The sequence below is a fragment of the Oncorhynchus clarkii genome, chromosome 22 (assembly GCF_045791955.1).
Source record: "Oncorhynchus clarkii lewisi isolate Uvic-CL-2024 chromosome 22, UVic_Ocla_1.0, whole genome shotgun sequence".
Classification (NCBI taxonomy): Eukaryota; Metazoa; Chordata; class Actinopteri; order Salmoniformes; family Salmonidae; genus Oncorhynchus; species Oncorhynchus clarkii.
Window position 1 is genome coordinate 863,970 of NC_092168.1, and position 23,425 is coordinate 887,394.

Below are 23,425 nucleotides of genomic sequence, written 5' to 3' on the forward strand. Positions count from 1 at the left end.
CTAAATTGGTGCTTGCTCTGGGATGGAAATGCTAGCCAGGAGTAGTCATCCGGGATTGCGGTTAGCTAGTTGTGAAGATCCAGATGAAAATGTTCAGTTTGCGGTAGGAATCCGGGGATAAAAATAACAGGTCCGTTATGCTCTGGTTAGAGTCATGTTGTTCGAAACTGGTGAGAGCTTTCCGAGCTGAAGGTTAGCTGATGACCGCTGGCAATGGTTTGCTGACTGATATCTGGTAGTTAGCTGGCTAGCTTCAGTGGAGGGATTCCAGATCCAAAGTAAATATAAATACTTTAGGAAATAAAAGAAGATCCACGCCACATTGGGTGAGGCGGGTTGCAGGAGAGTGTTTAGATGATGAGGTTTAGCAAAATATTTTAAAGGATATGCGACGAAAAATATGTAAAACGATATATACAAGGGACACGACAGGACAAAGACGTCTGACTGCTACGCCATCTTGGATTAATCAGCACCTCAGGAGTAAATGTCAGTTGGCTTTTCATAGCTACACATCTTTCCGTGGAAAAAGAAAAAGCCATTTAGGTGGGAGAGCAAGAAAGGGCTGAGGTGGGGGCTTGGCACTCGGCTGTCCATGTGGCTACATTTTAGAGGCCCCCATGTTGGCGCTGTACAGAAATGTGAGCATTTTAAACCAATTTCCTGCAATTCTACACATTTTTCCATGGAGCTGAGCTTTTTTTGTTTGTTTTCTAGTGCTGACTTTGCTAATAGTTACTTATTTCAGGAAAAGTTCACTTACTATACCTGCTATTTCATATATCAAAGATGCACAGACTGGTAATAGTTACTTTATTGAAGAAATGTGCACTTACTATACCTGCTATTTTAAGATGAATGCACAGACTGGTAATAGTTACTTTATTGAGGAAAAGTGCACTTACTATACCTGCTATTTTAAGATGAATGCACAAACTGGTAATAGTTACTTTATTGAGGAAAAGTGCACTTACTATACCCGCTATTTTAAGATGAATGCACAAACTGGTAATAGTTACTTTATTGAGGAAAAGTGCACTTACTATACCTGCTATTTTAAGATGAATGCACAAACTGGTAATAGTTACTTTATTGAGGAAAAGTGCACTTACTATACCCGCTATTTTAAGATTAATGCACAAACTGGTAATAGTTACTTTATTGAGGAAAATATACAGTAGATGGTATTGAGTACAGTATATACATATGAGATGAGTATGTAAACAAAGTGGCATAGTTAAAGTGGCTAGTGATACATGTATTACATAAAGATGCAGTAGATGATATAGAGTACAGTATATACGTATACATATGAGATGAATAATGTAGGGTATGTAAACATTATATTAGGTAGCATTGTTTAAAGTGACTAGTGATATATTTTACATCATTTCCCACAATTCCCATTATTAAAGTGGCTGGAGTTGAGTCAGTGTGTTGGCAGCAGCCACTCAATGTTAGTGGTGGCTGTTTAACAGTCTGATGGCCTTGAGATAGAAGCTATTTTTCAGTCTCTCGGTCCCAGCTTTGATGCACTTGTACTGACCTCGCCTTCTGGATGATAGCGGGGTGAACAGGCAGTGGCTCGGGTGGTTGTTGTCCTTGATGATCTTTATGGCCTTCCTGTGACATCGGGTGGTGTAGGTGTCCTGGAGGGCAGGTAGTTTGCCCCCGGTGATGCGTTGTGCAGACCTCACTACCCTCTGGAGAGCCTTACGGTTGTGGGCGGAGCAGTTGCCGTACCAGGCGGTGATACAGCCCGACAGGATGCTCTCGATTGTGCATCTGTAGAAGTTTGTGAGTGCTTTTGGTGACAAGCCGAATTTCTTCAGCCTCCTGAGTTGAAGAGGTGCTGCTGCGCCTTCTTCACGATGCTGTCTGTATGGGTGGACCAATTCAGTTTGTCTGTGATGTGTACGCCGAGGAACTTAAAACTTACTACCCTCTCCACTACTGTTCCATCGATGTGGATAGGGGGGTGTTCCCTCTGCTGTTTCCTGAAGTCCACAATCACCTCCTTAGTTTTGTTGACGTTGAGTGTGAGGTTATTTTCCTGACACCACACTCCGAGGGCCCTCACCTCCTCCCTGTAGGCCGTCTCGTCGTTGTTGGTAATCAAGCCTACCACTGTTGTGTCGTCCGCAAACTTGATGATTGAGTTGGAGGCGTGCGTGGCCACGCAGTCGTGGGTGAACAGGGAGTACAGGAGAGGGCTCAGAACGCACCCTTGTGGGGCCCCAGTGTTGAGGATCAGCGGGGTGGAGATGTTGTTGCCTGCCCTCACCACCTGGGGGCGGCCCGTCAGGAAGTCCAGTACCCAGTTGCACAGGGCAGCTCAGTTACCTTAGCTTTCTTGGGAACCGGAACAATGGTGGCCCTCTTGAAGCATGTGGGAACAACAGACTGGGATAGGGATAGATTGAATATGTCCGTAAACACACCAGCCAGCTGGTCTGTGCATGCTCTGAGGGCGCGGCTGGGGATTCCGTCTGGGCCTGCAGCCTTGCGAGGGTTAACACGTTTAAATGTTTTCCTCACGTTGGCTGCAGTGAAGGAGAGTCTGCATGTTTTGGTTGCGGGCCGTGTCAGTGGCACTGTATTGTCCTCAAAGCGGGCAAAAAAGTTATTTAGTCTGCCTGGGAGCAAGACATCCTGGTCCGGGACGGGGCTGGTTTTCTTTTTGTAATCCGTGATTGACTGTAGACCCTGCCACATACCTCTTGTGTCTGAGCCGTTGAATTGAGATTCTACTTTGTCTCTATACTGACGCTTAGCTTGTTTGATTGCCTTGCAGAGGGAATAGCTACACTGTTTGTATTCGGTCATGTTTCCGGTCACCTTGCCCTGATTAAAAGCAGTGGTTCGCGCTTTCAGTTTCACGCGAATGCTGCCATCAATCCACGGTTTCTGGTTTGGGAATGTTTTAATCGTTGCTATGGGAACGACATCTTCAACGCACGTTCTAATGAACTCCCTCACCGAATCAGCGTATTCGTCAATGTTGTTGTTTGATGCAATACGAAACATATCCCAGTCCACGTGATGGAAGCAGTCTTGGAGTCTGGAATCAGATTGGTTGGACCAGCGTTGAACAGACCTCAGCGCGGGAGCTTCTTGTTTTAGTTTCTGTCTGTAGGCAGGGATCACCAAAATGGAGTCGTGGTCAGCTTTTCCGAAAGGAGAGCGGGGCAGGGCCTTATATGCGTCGCGGAAGTTAGAATAGCGATGATCCAAGGTTTTTCCAGCCCTGGTTGCGCAATCGATATGCTGATACAATTTAGGGAGTCTTGTTTTCAGATTAGCCTTGTTAAAATCCCCAGCTACAATGAATGCAGCCTCAGGATATATGGATACCATTTTGCAAAGAGTCAAATAAAGTTCGTTCAGAGCCATCGATGTGTCTGCTTGGGGGGGAATATATACGGCTGTGATTATAATCGAAGAGAATTCCCTTGGTAGATAATGCGGTCGACATTTGATTGTGAGGAATTCTAAATCAGGTGAGCAGAAGGAGTTCCTGTATGTTGTTGTAATCACGCCACTTCTCGTTAACCATGAAGCATACGCCCCCGCCCCTCTTCTTACCAGAAAGATGTTTGTTTCTGTCGGCGCGATGTGTGGAGAAACCAGCTGGCTGCACCGACTCCGATAGCGTCTCTCCAGTGAGCCATGTTTCCGTGAAGCAAAGAACGTTACAGTCTCTGATGTCCCTGTGGAATGCTACCCTTGCTCGGATTTCATCAACGTTGATGTCAAGAGACTGGACATTGGCGAGAAGTATGCTAGGGAGTGGTGCACGATGTGCCCGTCTCCGGAGTCTGACCAGAAGACCACTTCGTTTCCCCCTTTTACGAAGTCGTTTTTTTGGGTCGCCGGCTGGGATCCATTCCGTTGTCCTGGGTGAAAGGCAGAACACAGGATCCGCTTCGCGAAAGTCATATTCTTGGTCGTACTGATGGTGAGTTGACGCTGCTCCTATATTCAGTAGTTCTTCTCGACTTCTCGACTGTATGTAATGAAACCTAAGATGACCTGGGGTACCAATGTAAGAAATAACACAAAAAACTGCATAGTTTCCTAGGAACGCGAAGCGAGGCGGCCATCTCTGTCGGCGCCTGAAGTCAATCACACTTCTGTGAAATCAAACTGTCCACTGAAGCATCACTGATTGACAAATAATTGCACATGCTGTTGTGCAAATGGAATAGACAACAGGTGGAAATTATAGGCAATTAGCAAGACACCCCCGATAAAGGAGTGGTTCTGCAGGTGGTGACCACAGACCACTTCTCAGTTCCTATGCTTCCTGGCTGATGTTTTGGTCGCTTTTGAATGCTTGCGGTGCTTTCACTCTTAGTGGTAACATGAGACGCAGTCTACAACCCACACAAGTGGCTCAGGTAGTGCAGCTCATCCAGGATGGCACGTCAATGCGAGCTGTGGCAAGAAGGTTTGCTGTGTCTGTCAGCGTAGTGTCCAGAGCATGGAGGCGCTACCAGGAGACAGGCCAGTACATCAGGAGACGTGTAGGAGGCCGTAGGAGGGCAATAACTCAGCAGCAGGACTGCTACCTCCGCCTTTGTGCAAGGAGGATCCTGCAAAATGACCTCCAGCAGGCCACAAATGTGCATGTGTCTGCTCAAACGGTCAGAAACAGACTCCATGAGGGTGCCCTGACCTCTACAGGTGGAGGTTGTGCTTACAGCCCGACACCGTGCAGGACGTTTGGCATTTGCCAGAGAACACCAAGATTGGTAAATTCGCCACTGGCGCCCTGTGCTCTTCACAGATGAAAGCAGGTTCACACTGAGCACATGTGACAGACGTGACAGTCTGGAGACGCCTGGAGAACGTTCTGCTGCCTGCAACATCTTCCAGCATGACCGGTTTGGCGGTGGGTCAGTCATGGTGTGGGGTGGCATTTCTTTGGGGGGCCGCACAGCCCTCCATGTGCTCGCCAGAGGTAGCCTGACTGCCATTAGGTACCGAGATGAGATCCTCAGAACCCTTGTGAGACCATATGCTGGTGCGGTTGGCCCTGGGTTCCGCCTAATGCAAGACAATGCTAGACTTCATGTGGCTGGAGTGTGTCAGCAGTTCCTGCAAGAGGAAGGCATTGATGCTATGGACTGGCCCACCCGTTCCCCAGACCTGAATCCAATTGAGCACATCTGGGACATCATGTCTCGCTCCATCCACCACAGACTGTCCAGGAGTTGTTGGATGCTTCAGTCCAGGTCTGGGAGGAGATCCCTCAGGAGACCATCCGCCACCTCATCAGGAGCATGCCCAGGCGTTGTAGGGAGGTCATACACACTACTGAGCCTCATTTTGACTTGTTTTAAGGACATTACATCAAAGTTGGATCAGCCTCTAGTGTGGTTTTCCACTTTAATTTTGAGTGTCTCCAAATCCAGACCTCCATGGCTTGATAAATTTGATTTCCATTGATAATTTTTGTGTGATTTTGTTGTCAGCACATTCAACTATGTAAAGAAAAAAGTACTTAATAAGAATATTTCATTCATTTCAGATCTAGGATGTGTTATTTTAGTGTTTATTTTTTTGAGGAGTGTATTTTAAAGCTAATTTCCTGTAATTCTACACATTCTGCCAAGCAGCTGAGAGAAAATGTTCCACTTTTAAAGCTAATTTCCTGTAATTCTACACATTCTGCCAAGCAGCTGAGAGAAAATGTTCCACTTTTAAAGCTAATTTCCTGTAATTCTACATATTTTGCCAAGCAGCTGAGAGAAAATGTTCCACTTTTAAAGCTAATTTCCTGTAATTCTACACATTCTGCCAAGCAGCTGAGAGAAAATGTTCCACTTTTAAAGCTAATTTCCTGTAATTCTACATATTTTGCCAAGCAGCTGAGAGAAAATGTTCCACTTTTAAAGCTCTTTTCCTGCAATTCTATTTATTTTGCCATGGTTAATACAATTCTGTAAAACCTGGGAATATTCATGGCAGAAAAGATAATGGACCTATATATTTTTTATAATTACAATCTTTGAGAACTAATAATGTTTTGTTTTTCTGAAACATAATAACAAAGTGGATACTGTTAAATAGTTTTTTTTCTTTTTTTTCTCCTTTACTGTCTAGCTTTTATTTTGGTGATTGTTAGTTCTCAAAGATTGTTTAAAAAACAAACATGACACATGAATATTCCCAGGTTTTTTTCCTGAATGTATTTTCCAACGTAGCCTGAACGGTTGTTTAATGGCGGAGTTGTTCACTCTAGTGTCACAAGGATGCAAAATGTGGGACGGGGGTGTGATGTCGACCCTCTGGCCAATTCCCCCCCCCCCCCCCCCCTCGTCAGACATTTTGGCAATGGGCGCGGGCGGGGAGAGACAGGGAAGGGTACATGTTATACCATAAATCAAGTTCCCCAACTGATTTTATTTTGCCCTAAAAAATGTATTTGTTGGACTTAAAAGGCTGATTTAAATTTTGTAAATATGTTCCAAACTATTCCCACGCATAATTAAGAGATATATGTGATCATATACTGTCAGAGTTGTGTGTGTATAGGTGGCAGGGAAGTCAGGCGCAGGAGAATCAAACTGAATGACGTTTTTTAATAACGATAAACGAAACATAACTCCAAACATTTAATGTAACAGTAAACAAAGTGGGTACGACGACCCGTCGCGCACCAATACAAACACAACACTGAATAACAAACTATCTCTGACAAAGACATGAGGGGAAACAGAGGGTTAAATACACAACAGGTAATGAATGGGATTGAAACCAGGTGTGTAGGAAGACAAGACAAAACCAATGGAAAATGAAAAATGGATCAATGATGGCTAGAAGACCAGTGACGTCGACCTCCGAGCACCGCCCGAACAAGGAGAGGCTTCGACTTCGGCCGAAGTCGTGACATATACAAATCTAAACAAGGTTTGAAATTATAATGTTTTAGTCAAATGTTATATCTGTTTGGGTTACTTGCGGTCAATTTGCAATCTACAAATTATTTGTAATTATGTTCTGGCTCCCTGACCATCCACTCAAGAAAAAATTGTCCCGCTACTGAATCTAGTTGGTGATCCCTGCTTTAAATCATAGTAGGACCACACACACAAACATATGAGTCCTCACATGCCCCAGAAGTGTGAGTGAGTTTGCTTTCTCCTGTAAAAACATCACGGGATGTACATCACAAGCACTTACAACTAGTATGCAAAGTTACCACCTTCGCTCACAGTTCAGAACAACCTAGAACATAGAAATATAGTATTACTCAACAACAATACCTCCCCTCCCTCCCCGATCTACCAGTCTTTCACTCATTATCCGGTCATATCATTTTTTTTATAAAATATTGTTACTCAGCACACGGGGCAACACCTCTCCAAAATCAAGGACAGTGTCAGATGTGTTCTATTCACCTTAGTTGCCTTTTCCCACAGCTGACTGTGACTGTGTGCACATGTGTGTTCGTGCGTGTTTGTCTCTGGGAGTCTGTGTACATGTGTGTTCGTGCGTGTTTGTCTCTGGGAGTCTGTGTATATGTGTGTTCGTGCGTGTTTGTCTCTGGGAGTCTGTGTACATGTGTGTTTGTGCGTGTTTGTCTCTGGGAGTCTGTGTACATGTGTGTTCGTGCGTGTTTGTCTCTGGGAGTCTGTGTACATGTGTGTTCGTGCGTGTTTGTCTCTGGGAGTCTGTGTACATGTGTGTTCGTGCGTGTTTGTCTCTGGGAGTCTGTGTACATGTGTGTTAGTGCGTGTTTGTCTCTGGGAGTCTGTGTGTACATGTGTGTGCATGCATGTTTGTGTGGGTCCATGTTTTTGCCTGTCTTTGTGTCTGTGTATGTTTCTGTGTGGTGTGTTACCCCCTGGCCTCGGGACCTGTGTTTTGAGCTGAGTGAGGCCTCTACTATGATCTGAGGGCGGTCTCCGGACACAGAGGCCAGGGTAGGAAACAGAGACGGGATGTGTCCTGCTCTGTGTCTGCTGAGCAATGCCTCAATACTTCCTCTACACTTCCTTGTAAACAGGCCCTCCAACACTGGAACTGGAGGGGCCTATACTAGCTTCTTCACAATGTGAAACGGGCCTAGTCCCAAACCAAACAAACGTACCTCTGAGTCATATCCCAATGCCCTTGTTCGTCTGTGGCAGCACTGAATGGACTGACTAGGTTTGAGGAACATAGGAATAATTCCACCCCCAACCTCTACGTGTGGAGTACCAGCATTGATTTAACCTTTATTTAAGCAGGGGGACCAATTGAGGCCAGGTATCTTTTTCAAGGTAGCCCTGCATTTTTCTTACATGTCAGATGTGTGAGAGGGAGTCGGCAACGGCGTAAGGGTAGGTAGGGATGGAGGGTTTGGTTTGGAACGGAGCTGTGTAGGGCCTTCCCTCCTGTAGTGTGATGCAGTGAGTCACAGGGTGCAGCTTATTAGAGTACAATAGATGAGTGGAGCAGCATGGGGAGGCACAGAGGCATCAGGGAATAGGACTAAGAGAGTTGGAGTGTGTGGAGTTGTACCGTATTGAGTGTGAGGACACTTGCTAGTAGTCGGTAAGTGCAGACCTGTTGGCTTTGGAATGGAGTGTGGAAGTTGTATTGCTTAAGTATTTTAGTTTTCGGAATCAGATTGGATTTTATGCAGGATTTTTTATGTATCATAGCAGCAAGTTTTGTATTCTAGCTGTGTTTGATTTCTATCCTAGAGTGTCAATGCATGCAACTCAATGCATTCTCCAGAGTCTAGAGTCCACCTCATGCAACACTATTCTGGTCTCGGACCTGGTTAATGCAAAATAAGGTATGGGGTCAGGAAGTGTATTAATGGTCTCCGATGTACAGTGCAAGTCATCATTCTCTTCATCATCCTCATCTTCATCACTCTGTCCCCTCCAGGCGGACGACTCTCCCGGCGACTCCCCACCAGGCACGCCCCCTGGTTTCCCTGACGATGACCCAGATGCCCTCCAGTTCCGGCGACGTGCCCACACCTTCAGCCACCTGCCCGTGAAGAAGCGCATCTCGTTCAACGACACGTCCACCCAGGGAGTCCAACAGGGGGGCACTGGTACCCACAGCAAGACCCTGCTCCGTAGGCAGCAGTCTGTCAACCCCGAACTACTGCAGAGCAGGTAAACAAACAAAGGCCATGACACGAAGCCACACACTTCACTTCCTGTTATCCTTATGTCACTTCCTTCCTACGTGACTAGAATGAGATAAAGATGGACCAAATGGACCCTGGCCCCAATAGTTTGGTTCTATCCATTTACACTGCCTTCAGAAAGTGTTCACACCCCTTGGCTTATTCCACATGTGTTACAGCCTGAATTCCAAACGGATTTAAAAAAAATTCTTCTCTATCTACACACAATAATGACAAAGTGAAAACGGGTTTTTAGAAATGTTTGCAAATTTATTGAAGACATATCGAATTTACATAAATATTCACATCCCTGAGTCAATACTTTGTAGAAGCACCTTTGGCAACGATTACAGTTTTGAGTCGTTTTCGGTATGTCTCTATCAGCTTTGCACATCTGTATTTGGGGATTTTCTTAGATACTTCCCTGCAGAGTTTCTCAAGCTCTGATAAGTTAGATGGGGAGCGGCAGTGAACTGCAATCATCAAGTCACAGATTTTCAATGGGATTCAAGTCTGGGCTTTGGCTCAGCCACTCAAGGACTTTTACATTGTTCTGAAGCCATTCCGGGTTTGTTTGGCTGTATGTTCGCGGTCATTGTCCTGTTGGAACGTAAATCTTCACCCCAGTCTAAGGTCGTTTGTACTCTGAAGCAGGTTTTCATCAAGGATTGGCCTGTATTTGGCTCCAGTCATTGTTTCCTCTGTCCTTACCAGTCTCTCAGTCCCTGCTGCTGAAAAGCATCCCCATAGCAGGACGCTGCCACCACCATGCTTCACGCTAGGGATGAGCTGTTCCTGGTTTTCTCCATCTGATCACAGAATTGTTTTTCCTAATACTCTTGTCTTTTACGTGCCTTTTTTCAGACTACATGCATACTGCCATGTGCCTTTTTCTCAGGAGTGGATTCTGTCTGGCCACTGTCCCATAAAGCCCAGATTGGTGAAGTGCTGTAGAGACAGTTGTCCTTCTGGCAGGTTCTACCATCTCAACCAAGGAACTCTGTAGTTCTGTCAGAGTGGTCGTTGGGTTCTTGGTCACCTCCTTCTTGCCTGGTTGATACGTTTGGTTGGACGGCCAACTCTAGGTCTGGGTAGTTCCATATATTTTTCAATTTCCCAATGATGGAGACCACTGTGCTCTTGGAAACGTTCAACACTCTAGAAATGGTTTTATACGCTTCCCCAGATATATGCCTCATCACAATTCTATCTCGGAGATCTACCGACTTCATGGTATAGTTTCTGCTCTGACATGCACTGTCAAATCAAATCAAATGTATTTATATAGCCCTTCGTACATCAGCTGATATCTCAAAGTACTGTACAGAAACCCAGCCTAAAACCCCAAACAGCAAGAAATGCAGGCGTTGAAGCACGTTGGCTAGGAAAAAATCCCTAGATAGGCTAAAACCTAGGAAGAAACCTAGAGAGGAACCAGGCTATGAGGGGTGGCCAGTCCTCTTCTGGCTGTGCCGGGTGGAGATTATAACAGAACATGGCCAAGATGTTCAAATGTTCATAAATGACCAGCATGGTCAAATAATAGGTCTGGGACAGGTAGCACGTCCGATGAACAGGTCAGGATTCCATAGCAGCAGGCAGAACAGTTGGAGCAGCAGCACAGCTAGGTGGACTGGGGACAGCACTGTCAACTGTGGACCTTATATAGACAGGTGTGTTCCTTTCTAAATCATCCAAACAATTTAATTGGCCACAGGTGGACTCCCATCAAGTTGTAGTGACATCTCAAGGATGATCAAGAGACGTTGGATGCACCTAATCTACGTTTGGAGTGTCAGCAAAGGGGTGTGAATACTTATGTAAATCTGATTTCTGTATTTCATTTTCAATTAATCCCCCCCCCCCCATCAAAATAAAAAAAATATATATGTTTTCACTTTGTCATTATGGGGTATTCCATGTAGATGGGTAACAAAAAATATATATGTTTTCCCTTTGTCATTATGGGGTATTCCATGTAGATGGGTAACAAAAAATATATATGTTTTTACTTTGTCATTATGGGGTATTCCGTGTAAATGGGTAACAAAAAAAATATATGTTTTCCCTTTGTCATTATGGGGTATTCCATGTAGATGGGTAACAAAAAATATATATGTTTTTACTTTGTCATTATGGGGTATTCCGTGTAGATGGGTAAGAAAAAAAATATATATATATACAGTGGGGCAAAAAAGTATTTAGTCAGCCAACAATTGTGCAAGTTCTCCCACTTAAAAAGATGAGAGAGGCCTATCATTTTCATCATAGGTACACTTCAACTATGACAGACAAAATTAGGGAAAAAATCCAAACAATCACATTGTAGGATTTTTTATGCATTTATTTGCAAATTATGGTGGAAAATAAGTATTTGGTCAATAACAAAAGTTTATCTCAATACTTTGTTGGCAATGACAGAGGTCAAACGTTTTCTGTAAGTCTTCACAAGGTTTTCACACACTGTTGCTGGTATTTTGGACCATTCCTCCATGCAGATCTCCTCTAGAGCAGTGATGTTTTGGGGCTGTTGCTGGGCAACACGGACTTTCAACTCCCTCCAAAGATTTTCTATGGGGTTGAGATCTGGAGACTGGCTAGGCCACTCCAGGACCTTAAAATGCTTCTTACGAAGCCACTCCTTCGTTGCCCGGGCGGTGTGTTTGGGATCATTGTCATGCTGAAAGACCCAGCCACATTCTATCTTCTATGCCCTTGCTGATGGAAGGAGATTTTCACTCAAAATCTCACGATACATGGCCCCATTCATTCTTTCCTTTACACGGTCCCTTTGCAGAAAAACAGCCCCAAAGCATGATGTTTCCACCCCCATGCTTCACAGTAGGTATGGTGTTCTTTGGATGCAACTCAGCATTCTTTGTCCTCCAAACACGACGAGTTGATTTTTTACAAACAAGTTATATTTTGGTTTCATCTGACCATATGACATTCTCCCAATCTTCTTCTGGATCATCCAAATGCTCCCTAGCAAACTTCAGACGGGCCTGGACATGTACTGGCTTAAGCAGGGGGACACGTCTGGCACCGCAGGATTTGAGTCCCTGGCGGCGTAGTGTGTTACTGATGGTAGGCTTTGTTACTTTGGTCCAAGCTCTCTGCAGGTCATTCACTAGGTCCCCCCGTGTGGTTCTGGGATTTTTGCTCACTGTTCTTGTGATCAGAAGAAGTTACAGGTCTGTGAGAGCCAGAAATCTTGCTTGTTTGTAGGTGACCAAATACTTATTTTCCACCATAATTTGCAAATAAATTCATAAAAAATCCTACAATGTGATTTTCTGGATTTTTTTTCTCATTTTGTCTGTCATAGTTGAAGTGTACCTATGATGAAAATTACAGGCCTCTCTCATCTTTTTAAGTGGGAGAATTTGCACAATTGGTGACTGACTAAATACTTTTTTACCCCACTGTATATATGTTTTCACTTTGTCATTATGGGGTATTCCATGTAGATCGGTAAGAAAAAAAAAATATATATATATGTGTTTTCACTGTCATTATGGGGTATTCCGTGTAGATGGGTAAGAAAAATATACATATGTATATATGTTTTCACTTTGTCATTTTGGGGTATTATGTAGATGGGTAAGAAAAAAAATGCCATCAGTTTTGAATTCCGACAACAAAATGTGGAAAATTCCATGGGCATGAATACTTTTTGAAGGCAATTTAGCACCGTGCACAGATGTAGAAATTGAATGACTATTCTGTTTGTTCTATTTCTATGTGTGTAGATGCAGATCTTCTTCTGAAGCTTCTCTCATTCTAGCCTGGTGATTTGCCCTAGTCAACTTTTGTGTATAGACAGCATCTTGTGATGAGGAAACATGCTTTATTTGTGATGTAAATAAGATTGTCATAGGGCCTTTTATAAAATAGCACCTCATATTGTACTTGAATGTGGAATATGTTCTTTAGTGGCTAATGCTACTGTTATTGAAATATTGATGGAAAGTTTTGTTTTTAAGCTGGAATTCGTAATGGTGAAACTGACACATCCATTTTACAACAGCAAGGAAGTTACTTTAAACAACTAACACAGTTTTTCCCCTCGGATTTCATTGCACACGTGATAGAACCGCAGAGTATTTACTGTAAAAAAGATCTATGTTTACAGGATGCTGGATGCTCCTCTCCTACATTGCATCTATAAAACAATAACAAATGTGCTGGGGTGAACAGTGGCACTGTTCTCATTATGTGGATTTCAGCTTTAAGACGCTAAAACTAACTGTCATGGAAAGTCCACACTAATGTGTATGTCACTAACTGACAAATCATTTATGCACCCATCTGTTCTACATCAACAATGTCATCTATTTTACATTCTTCAATTTCATATTATGTGAATATCTTTCCCACCATAACAGATTTGATTCCCTTTAAAACGAGTCAATCCGGTCTAGTTTCTGCTGATCAACATTGTTTTCACAACACAAAAAGAACACAACCAACAGAACAGACCCTACAAACACAGTCAACATCATAATGTCACCAGCCCATGGCATGACTTTTTTTTAAATTAACATTTTGCATCCAGACCACATTTATTCCACAATAACCTTGGTTTCTTTATTTTGAACACCATCCTAGCCCCGTGCCCTACTCGAGAACGCGCAGCGTGTCGGAGAGCGAGTCCAACTTCAGTCTCTCCTCCTCCTTCTCCGCTCCCACTTTCCTGAAAAGCTTTTACCAGGGCTCCTTCGGGTCCATGGGGTCTTTGGCCGACACCAGGACCCTCTGGAGGTGAGAGGGGGTGCATGCTCGCCCCCCTGCTTTGACCACACCGGAATTACCGGCCAGGGATGGCAGAGAAAATGGGAGGAGGGGTTGGTTGGGGGGCATGTTTTGTCGGTTGGATGGCAGTAGCAGTTATTCGTTGCGTCCACCTAAATCTTTTAACACTTGGCTTTTCATCCCTGCCTATATCTACAATGCCTTCAGAAAGTATTCACACACCTTGAACTTTTCCACATTTTGTTGTTTGTTTTTGTATTCTTTTTTATCCATCCAACACTCCCCCTCCCCCTCCCTTCAGAGGACACATATTTTTTTTGTTTTTACAGATTTTCTGATACATATACAATACCTGTCAATAGTTTGGACACACCTACCCATTCAAGGGTTTTTCTTTATTTTTACTATTTTCTGTATTGTAGAATAATAGTGAATTCATCAAAACTATGAAATAACACATATGTAATCATGTAGTAACCAAAAAAGTGTTAAACAAATCAAAATATATTTATCTCATTCTATTTAGATTGTTCAAAGACTACCGCTTGAAGCTGGTTGAGAGATTGACAAGTGTGCAAAGCTGTCAAGGCAAAGGGTGGATACTTTGAAGAATCTAAAATCTAAAATATATTCAACGTTCAAAACGTATGTAAAACATCACAGCACAATTTAAGAATATATGGCGAATGGAAACCAAACGAGGGTGGTCTACGGTGATACAGTAGGTGGGATGTGCTGAGAGTGGCAGAGGGGTGGGATTAATGAGTTTATGTTCAGTAATGTATTATTGTTACAGTTGAAGTCGGAAGTTTACATACACTTAAATTGGGGTCATTAAAACTTATTTTTCAACCACTCCACAAATTTCTTGTTAACAAACTATAGTTTTGGCAAGTCGGTTAGGACATCTACTTTGTGCATGATACAAGTCATTTTGTTTACAGACAACAGATTATTTCATTTATAGTTCACTGTATCACAATTCCAGTGGGTCAGTGGGTCAGAAGTGTACATACACTAAGTTGACTGTGCCTTTAAACAGCTTGGAAAATTCCAGAAAATGATGTCATGGCTTTAGAAGCTTCTGATAGGCAATTGACGTCATTTGAGCCAATTGGAGGTGTACCTGTAGATGTATTTCTAGGCCTACTGTCAAACTCAGTGCCTCGTTGCTTGACATCATGGGAAAATCAAAAGAAATCAGCCAAGACCTCAGAAAAAAAATTGTAGACCCCCACAAGTCTGGTTCATCCTTGGGAGCAATTTCCAAATGCCTGAAGGTACCACGTTCATCTGTACAAGCAATAGTACGCAAGTATAAACACCATGGGACCACGTAGCCATCATACCGCTCAGGAAGCAGACGCGTTCTGTCTCCTAGAGATGAAGCTAATTTGCTGCGAAAAGTGCAAATCAATCTCAGAACAACAACATAGGACTTGTGAAGATGCTGGAGGAAACAGGTACAAAGTATCTATATCCACAGTAAAAACGAGTCCTATATCGACATAACCTGAAAGGTCGCTTAGCAAGGAAGAAGCCACTGCTCCAAAACCACCATAAAAAAGACAGACTACAGTTTGCAACTGCACATGGGGACAAAGATCGTACTTTTTGGAGAAATGTCCACTGATCTCATGAAGCAAAAATAGAACTGTTTGGCCATAAGGACCATTGTTATTTTTGGAGGAAAAAGGGGGATGCTTGCATGCCGAAGAACATCATCCCAACCTTGAAGCACGGGGGTGGCAGCATCATGTTGTGAGGGTGCTTTGCTGCAGGAGGTGCACTTCACAAAATAGATGGCATCATGAGGTAGGAAAATTATGTGGATATATTGAAGCAACATCTCAAGACACCAGTCAGGAAGTTAAAGCTTGGTCGCAAATGGGTCTTCCAAATGGACAATGACCCCAAGTATACTTCCAAAGTTGTGGCAAAATGGCTTAAAGACAACAAAGTCAAGGTACTGGAGTGGCCATCACAAATCCCTGACCGCAGTCCTATAGAAAATTTGTAGGCAGACCTGAACAAGCGTGTGCGAGCAAGGAGGCCTACAAACCTGACTCGGTTACACCAGCACTGTCAGGAGGAATGGGACAAAATTCACCCAATTTATTGTGGGACGCTTGTGGAAAACTAACCGAAACATTTGACCCAAGTTAAACAATTTAAAGGCAATGCTACCAAATATTAATTGAGTGTATGTAAACTTCTGACCCACTGGGAATGTGATGAAAGAAATAAAAGCTGAAATAAATAATTCTCTCTACTATTATTCTGACGTTTCACATTCTTAAAATAAAGTGGTGATCCTAACTGACCTAAGACAGGGAATTTTTACTAGGATTAAATGTCAGGAATTGTGAAAAACTGAGTTTAAATGTATTTGGTTAAGGTGTATGTAAACTTCGGACTTCAACTGTACGTAATATAGTAGAATGTTATATACGGTATGTATGTTTCTATGTAATATAGTAGGATGTTATGAACCGACACTAAATCGTAGGAGCTAACTACTAGCTATGTAGAAGTTGGACGGAAGAACGCCCAGTGCTGCTTACCTGAGATGCCATCATCACACAGTAATTGTGCATGACTTCAAATGAAACTAATCAGGGAGCAGGTTTCGAACCCTCAACCTTCTTGCCCAAAGTCCAGTGTGCTATCGACTGTGAACCAAAAGCATGCTGAATCCGCAGAGTCGATAGAGTGCAAACTTGGGGTAGCTTGGTACTCAATGTAATAAAGTAATGACTTTTCAAATAAGTTACCTTACACGTTATGTTAGCTGACAATTTGTTAGCTACGCAGTCCTTTACGAACCACATAGCATATCATTACAGCAGTAGGTAGCTAGCTACCTAACATTTGTAGTTATACATCAAACTTTCCAGTATATTAACTAAAGGCTAACTAACTACCCAACCTTAATTAACTTGATAATTCCCGTCATTCTTAGATTAGCTAAATGGTATTGTCGTTATGTGTTCTCAATGGACATTCGGGTACATTTGTAAATTCGCTCTGGCTATCTACGCCGATTTCAGAGCACTCTCGTCTGAGTGTGCTAGAGCGCAGAATAATGAATTTATGTGCGCTCAACACCTGTTGAAAATGGGCGGTGTCAGTAAACGTTGGCAAAAAAGCGCAATTAAATTGTTTCTAGCAGCACAGTTAATCACCAACCCTCTGGATAACATGAAAACTGCCTAACCAGCTGTGCTAGGGCGAGTAAAATGGTCAGAGTGGTCTCATTTGTGTCTGGAAGTAGCTAGGAAGCTAGCCAAGATTAGCTTGGGTGCTTGACTGCTGTTGTAAGGCCAGAATGCTCAAATCAACAGTACTCCTTGGTCCGAATGTCCAGTATACGCTCCGATAGCGAAACGGACTGAATTTAATAATAATATTAATTGTATTAATTAAGCAAGTACGAGTCAAAAGTTTGGACACACCTACTCATTCCAGGATTTATCTATATTTTTTTTACTATTTTCTACATTGTAGAATAATAGTGAAGACATCAAAACTATGAAATAACACATGGAAACATTTAAGAACAAATTATTATTTACAAGGACAGTCTACTCCTTCCTCCCCGTTGGAGAATTGAACCCCATTCTCCCACGTGCCTGTAATATGGAAGACTATCAAATGCTTCTCAAAGATGCCCTCTGGTGGTCAAACTAGCAATAACTTGCAGTAACATAATAAATGGCTGAGAATTAAATGACAAACCACAGAATGCCGCAAGGTGTGCCGCAGTATGACGCAACTTTTATAGGAGGAACCACTGTAGTTTTCGGAGATTGTGAGCTAAAGATGAAAAACTTTCCTTCGAGTATTATTGTACTATTGATTGATTGACTATGGCTTTCCAAATCGCCCTACACTGCTATTTATAAGGTTCATTTTAAGTGAATGTTGTGATTTTTAACAATTCCTGAACCTGTGACCAGAAACAAGCTACATAGGGGCAATACCAGAATAAAGGATCTGGTGATTCTGTCTCTTTGCAGCAAAATATTGTTGTTACAGCCTGAATTTAAAATGGATTCTATTGAGATTGTTGAAAAAAAGAACTTGTTTAAAAAAAATTTAAAAAGTGGTGCGTGCATATGTATTCACCCCCTTTGCTATGAAGGCCTTAAATAAGATCTGGTGCAAACAATTACCTACAGAAGTCACATAATTAGTTAGATTGCCCACAGGTGGACTTTATTTAAGTGTCACATGATCTCAGTATATATATACACCTGTTCTGAACATCCCACAGAGCACCATTAAATCCATTATTAAAAAAATGAAAGAATATGGCACCACAACAAACTTGCCAAGAGAGGGCTGCTCATCACAACTCACAGACCAGGCAAGGAGAGCATTAATCAGAGTGGCAACAAAGAGACCAAAGATAACCGTGAAGGAGCTGCAAAGCTCCACAGCGGAGATTGGAGTATCTGTCCATAGGACCACTTCAAGCCGCGCACTCCACAGAGCTGGGCTTTACGGTAGTGGCCAGAAAAAAAACATTGCTTAAAGAAAAAAATAAGCAAACATGTTTGGTGTTCGCCAAAAGGCATGTGGGAAACTCCCCAAACATATGGAAGAAGGTACTCTGGCCAGATAAGACTAAAATGGAGGGTTTTGGCCATCAAGGAAAATGCTCTGTTTGGTGCAAATCCAACACCTCTCATCACCCCAAGAACACCAGTATTATGCTGTGGGGATGTTTTTCATCGGCAGGGACTGGGATGGCGCTAAATACAGGGATATTTTTGAGGGAAACCTGTTTGTCTTCTAGAGATTTGAGACTGGGACGGAGGTTCACCTTCCAGCAGGACAATGGCCCTAAGCATACTGCTAAATCAACAATCAAGGGTTTTAAGGGGAAACATTTGAATGTCTTGGAATTACCTTTTCAAAGCCCAGACCTCAATCCAATTGAGAATCTGTGGTATGACTTAAAGATTGCTGTACACCAGCAGAAGCCATCCAACTTGAAGGAGCTGGAACAGTTTTGCCTTGAAATACTTTCAAAAATCCCAGTGGCTAGATGTGCCAAGCTTACAGAGACATACCCCAAGAGACTTGCAGCTGTAATTGTTGCAAAAGGTGGCTCTACAAAGTATTGAATTTGGGGGGTGAATAGTTATGCACGCTCAAGTTTTCAGTTTTTTTGTCTTTCTTGTTTGTTTCTCAATAAAACATATTTTGCATCTTCAAAGTGGTAGGCATGTGTAAATCAAATAATGCAACCCCCCCCCAAAATCCATTTTAATTCCAGGTTGTAAGACAACAAAATAGGAAAAATGCCACTTTCGTAAGCCACTGTATTCAACCCCTTTGTTAAGACAAGCCTAAATAATTTCAGGGGTAAAAATGTGTTTAACAAGTCACAAAAGAAATTACATGGATTCATTCTGTGTGCAATAATAGTATTTAACATTATTTTTTTAATGACTACCTCATCTTTGTACCCCTATCTGTCCCTCAGTGGAGCATTGATTTCCTAACACAGATTCAACCACAAAGACCAGAGAGGTAGTCATTGGTAGATGTGTTAACTTTACACTTTGAATGGTCTATCAATATACCCAATGATACAGGTGCCCTTCTTAACTCAGTTGTTGGAGAGGAAGGAAACTGCTCAGCGATTTCACCATGAGGCCAATGGTGACTTTAAAACAATTACTGAGTTTAATGGCTGTGATAGGAGAACACTGAGGATGGATCAACAACACTGTCGTTTCTCCACAATACCAACCTAAGTTACAGAGTGAAAAAAAGAAAGCCTGTACAGAATAAAAAATATTCCAGAACATGCATCCTGTTTGCAATGCACTAAAGTAAAACTGCAAAAACATGTGGCAAAGAAATTAACTTTATACCCTGAATGTTATGTTTAGGGCAAATCCAACACAACATTACTGAGTACCACTCCTCATATTTTCAAGCATGGTGGTGGCTGCATCATGTTATGGGTAGTGTAAGCTTGTCATTGGCAAGGGAACTTTTTTAAGGTTAAAATGAAACGAAATGGTGCTCAGCACAGGCAAAATCCTAGAGGATAACCTGGTTGTCTGCTTTCCACCAGACACTGGGAGATGAATTCACCTTTCAGTAGGACAATAACCTAGAACACAAGGCCAAATATACGCTGGAGTTGCTTACGAAGAAGACAATGAATGTTATCTGCTAGAGAATCTATTGCTTGAAAATGGTTGTCTAGCAATGATCAACAACCAATATCACAGAGCTTGGCTTTTTTTTTAAAGAATAACGGGCAAATATTGTACATTCCAGGTGATTCTAACACTCAGTGGTGTGAATACTTATGTAAATGAGATGTCTGTATTTCATTTCGAATACATTTGCAAAGATTTCTAAAAACATGTTTTCACTTTCTCATAATAGGGTATTGTGTGTAGATGGGTGAGAAAATAATATATTTGATCCATTTTGAATTCAGGCTATAACACAACGAAATGTGGAATAAGGGGTATGAATACCTTCTGAAAGCATTGTACTTTCATCTTTCACCCTTTTTTTGTAATGGCAAAATCTTATTGTTAATGTTGTTTCTATTGTTGGATTCTACCATTTATTTCTGAAGTAGGGGTGGGCGCTGATATGCTCTTTGTCTTGTTTTGTATGCATGTCGATGCTAATCTTCACAGTCCTATATTTAACCAAAACTGTGTATATATTCCCAGCTTAACTCACCTATTGTCAACCCTGTGTTTCATCAACGCATTCTGCAGAGTCTAGAGTCCATCCCATGCAACACTATTCTGGACATTTCTGTTTCTCATTATGCAGTGATATGAGTTGTAGCCTGTCTCTTGAAGCCTCTTGCTTAAACCATTAACTATTCATATGTTTTATTACATGCTTGTAACACTAGCTATGACTGTGCATGTCTGATCAATTTAAGTGATATATTTCACTTGTTTAGGGTTTAGATATTTAAAGGTGGTTTCTATGTAGTCTATGGATCCTTTCACTGTCTCTTAAGATGGTTTTCGGGTTAACTCACCCTATCCAACATCACTATCGAGTACCCACCTGGGTAATGCAATATTTATTTATTTTTATTTCACCTTTATTTAACCAGGTAGGCAAGTTGAGAACAAGTTCTCATTTACAATTGCGACCTGGCCAAGATAAAGCAAAGCAGTTCGACAGGTACAACAACACAGAGTTACACATGGAGTAAAACAAACATACAGTCAATAATACAGTAGTAAAATAAGTCTATATACAATGTGAGCAATGTGAGCAAATGAGGTGGGATAAGGGAGGTAAAGGTAAAACAAGCCATGGTGGCAAAGTAAATACAATATAGCAAGTAAACTTTTTTTTTAAATAAATAAACACTGGAATGGTAGATTTACAGTCTAACCAGACACCTAGGTATTTGTAGTTGTCCACATATTCTAAGTCAGAACCGTCCAGAGTAGTGATGTTAGACGGGCGGGCAGGTAGTGAACGGCCTAGAAACCAGGAATTCACCTTTAAATTCTCCCAGCTCCATTTGACATCTACATTCCCCACAGGAGGTGACACATCTAGACATTTTCAAAAAGGTTAACATTTCCATTCTGAAATGTGAATCGTCCCTCATGGACTCGTCTTCTGATGATCAGTTACTCCACTGAACTCTCTCACGTTCTTTTTCTCTCTCTCAACAGTCAAATCCCTCAGGCCCTAGAGTTCTTAATGGTTACAGCCAAGTTCACAGCTTCAGTAGTCTCAGGTGGTTACCAGGTGGCTGCGGAATAAAGTTTACCTTAAGTACAGATCTAGGATCAGCGTCTCCTCCCCAATCCTAACCTTTAATGAGGAAAATGCAAAACTGTGTCTAGGAGGCCTACTCCTGGGGTGTATTCATTTGAACCCAAACGGAAGAATACTGACTGAAACCCTCATTTTCGGTTTACATTGCCCTACTTTTACCATTTCGGACAGAGCCAAAGTCTTTGGAATAGATCAATCAGCTTCCTATCCATATTCTCCTCTCTCCCATCAAACTCAACTTCTTCTTTCCCAAGGAAATGATCCAAACATCCATGTTTGTGTCTTGATGTTTGCTCTTGTCATGTTTCAAGCAGACCACCATAGTTCATCACTAAGCTTAGGACCCTGGGACTAAACACCTCCCTCTGCAACTGAATCCTTGACTTCCTGACGTGCCGCACCCAGGTGGTAAGGGTAGGTAACCGCTGATCCTCAACACGGGGGCCCCTCGGGTGCGTGCTCAGTCCCCTCCTGTAGTGCGCACAACCCAGTACCTGACTGGGGCCAATCTTCTTACTATCCAGGACCTCTACCAGGCGGTGTCAGAGGAAGGCTCTAAAAATTGCCAAAGATTCCAGCCACCCTAATCATAGACTGTTCTCTCTGCTACCGCATGGAAAGCGGTACTGGAGCACCAAGTCTAGGTCCAAAAGGCTTCTCAACAGTTTTTACCCCCCAAGCCATAAGATGTCTAAACAGCTAAATGGCTCCTCGGAATATTTGCATTGACCTACCCCCTTTCTACATTGCTGCTACTCGCTGTTTATTATCTATGCATAGTGACTTTACCCCTACCTATATGTACATATTACCTCAATTACCTCGACTAACCTGTACCCCCACACATTGACTCGGTACCGGGAACCCCTGTAAATAGCCTTGTTATTGTTATTTTATTGTCACTCTTTAATTTTTTTACTCTTTTTTTTTTTTCTCAAAACTGCATTGTTGGTTAGGGGCTTGCAAGCACATGTGACAAATACAATTTGATTTGAAGTCACTAATGTAATCCTGCAAAAAAAGTGGGAATGAAATGAACTATGTGTCCTGAATACAAAGTGTTATGTTCGGGCCAAATCCAATACAACATATTACAGAGTACCACTCTCATTCTCTCATATTTTCAAGCATAGTTTTGGCTGCATCATGTTATGGGTATGCTTGTAATCGTTAAGGAATGGGGAGTTTTTTCACTTCCTGACCACATGGAAACCAGAGATGCACTACAATCTCAAATCGAACCACCTCCCAAAATTATGCAACACTGTTATAGGATGTGGGGGCACCACCACCGTCTCAGCAACAGTGTCCCCGTAGCCCTGACCTTGCTCTATGAGGTCGCTTCCTGTTATTCTCTACTCAGGTCTCTTGAGCAGTGAAGTAAGCGCCTCATGACTAGACAGTATCTTGTTAATCCGAGTATCAATTGTCACCTGATCCAGGGTTACGCAAGGTTACATGTTTTGAAATGTATTGTCTAGTGTTAACTGCAGACATTTTCAAGTCATGTCTACATTTCTTTGACATTTAAAGACAGTTTATCTTGTTGGTGGCCCACTCTTTGATGGTAGGGACATGTTACAGACTGTGGCTTTAACCTTTGGTGTGAGAAACATAGGTTGTGTCTGAAATAGAACCCTATATATTGCACTACTTTTGCACAATAAGGTGCCATTTCAGACGGAATCATAGTCTTGAAATAGATCAATCAGCTTCCTATCCCTATTCTCCTCTCTT

At 42.4% G+C, this 23,425-nt stretch overlaps 1 protein-coding gene across 2 annotated transcripts in view; it reads left to right on the forward strand.

The window, feature by feature from the left end:
• The window catches only part of LOC139380166 (TBC1 domain family, member 4), a 136,077-nt gene that overhangs the window by 72,716 nt on the left and 39,936 nt on the right, over nucleotides 1-23,425 (forward strand). Inside the window, exons 12-13 of one of the 2 annotated variants that reach the window (XM_071122609.1) lie at nucleotides 8,887-9,122; nucleotides 13,748-13,900. In XM_071122609.1, coding sequence (XP_070978710.1) covers nucleotides 8,887-9,122; nucleotides 13,748-13,900 — 389 coding nt within the window. The remainder of the gene's footprint in view (nucleotides 1-8,886; nucleotides 9,123-13,747; nucleotides 13,901-23,425) is intronic. The other variant, XM_071122611.1, reaches the window with a different exon arrangement.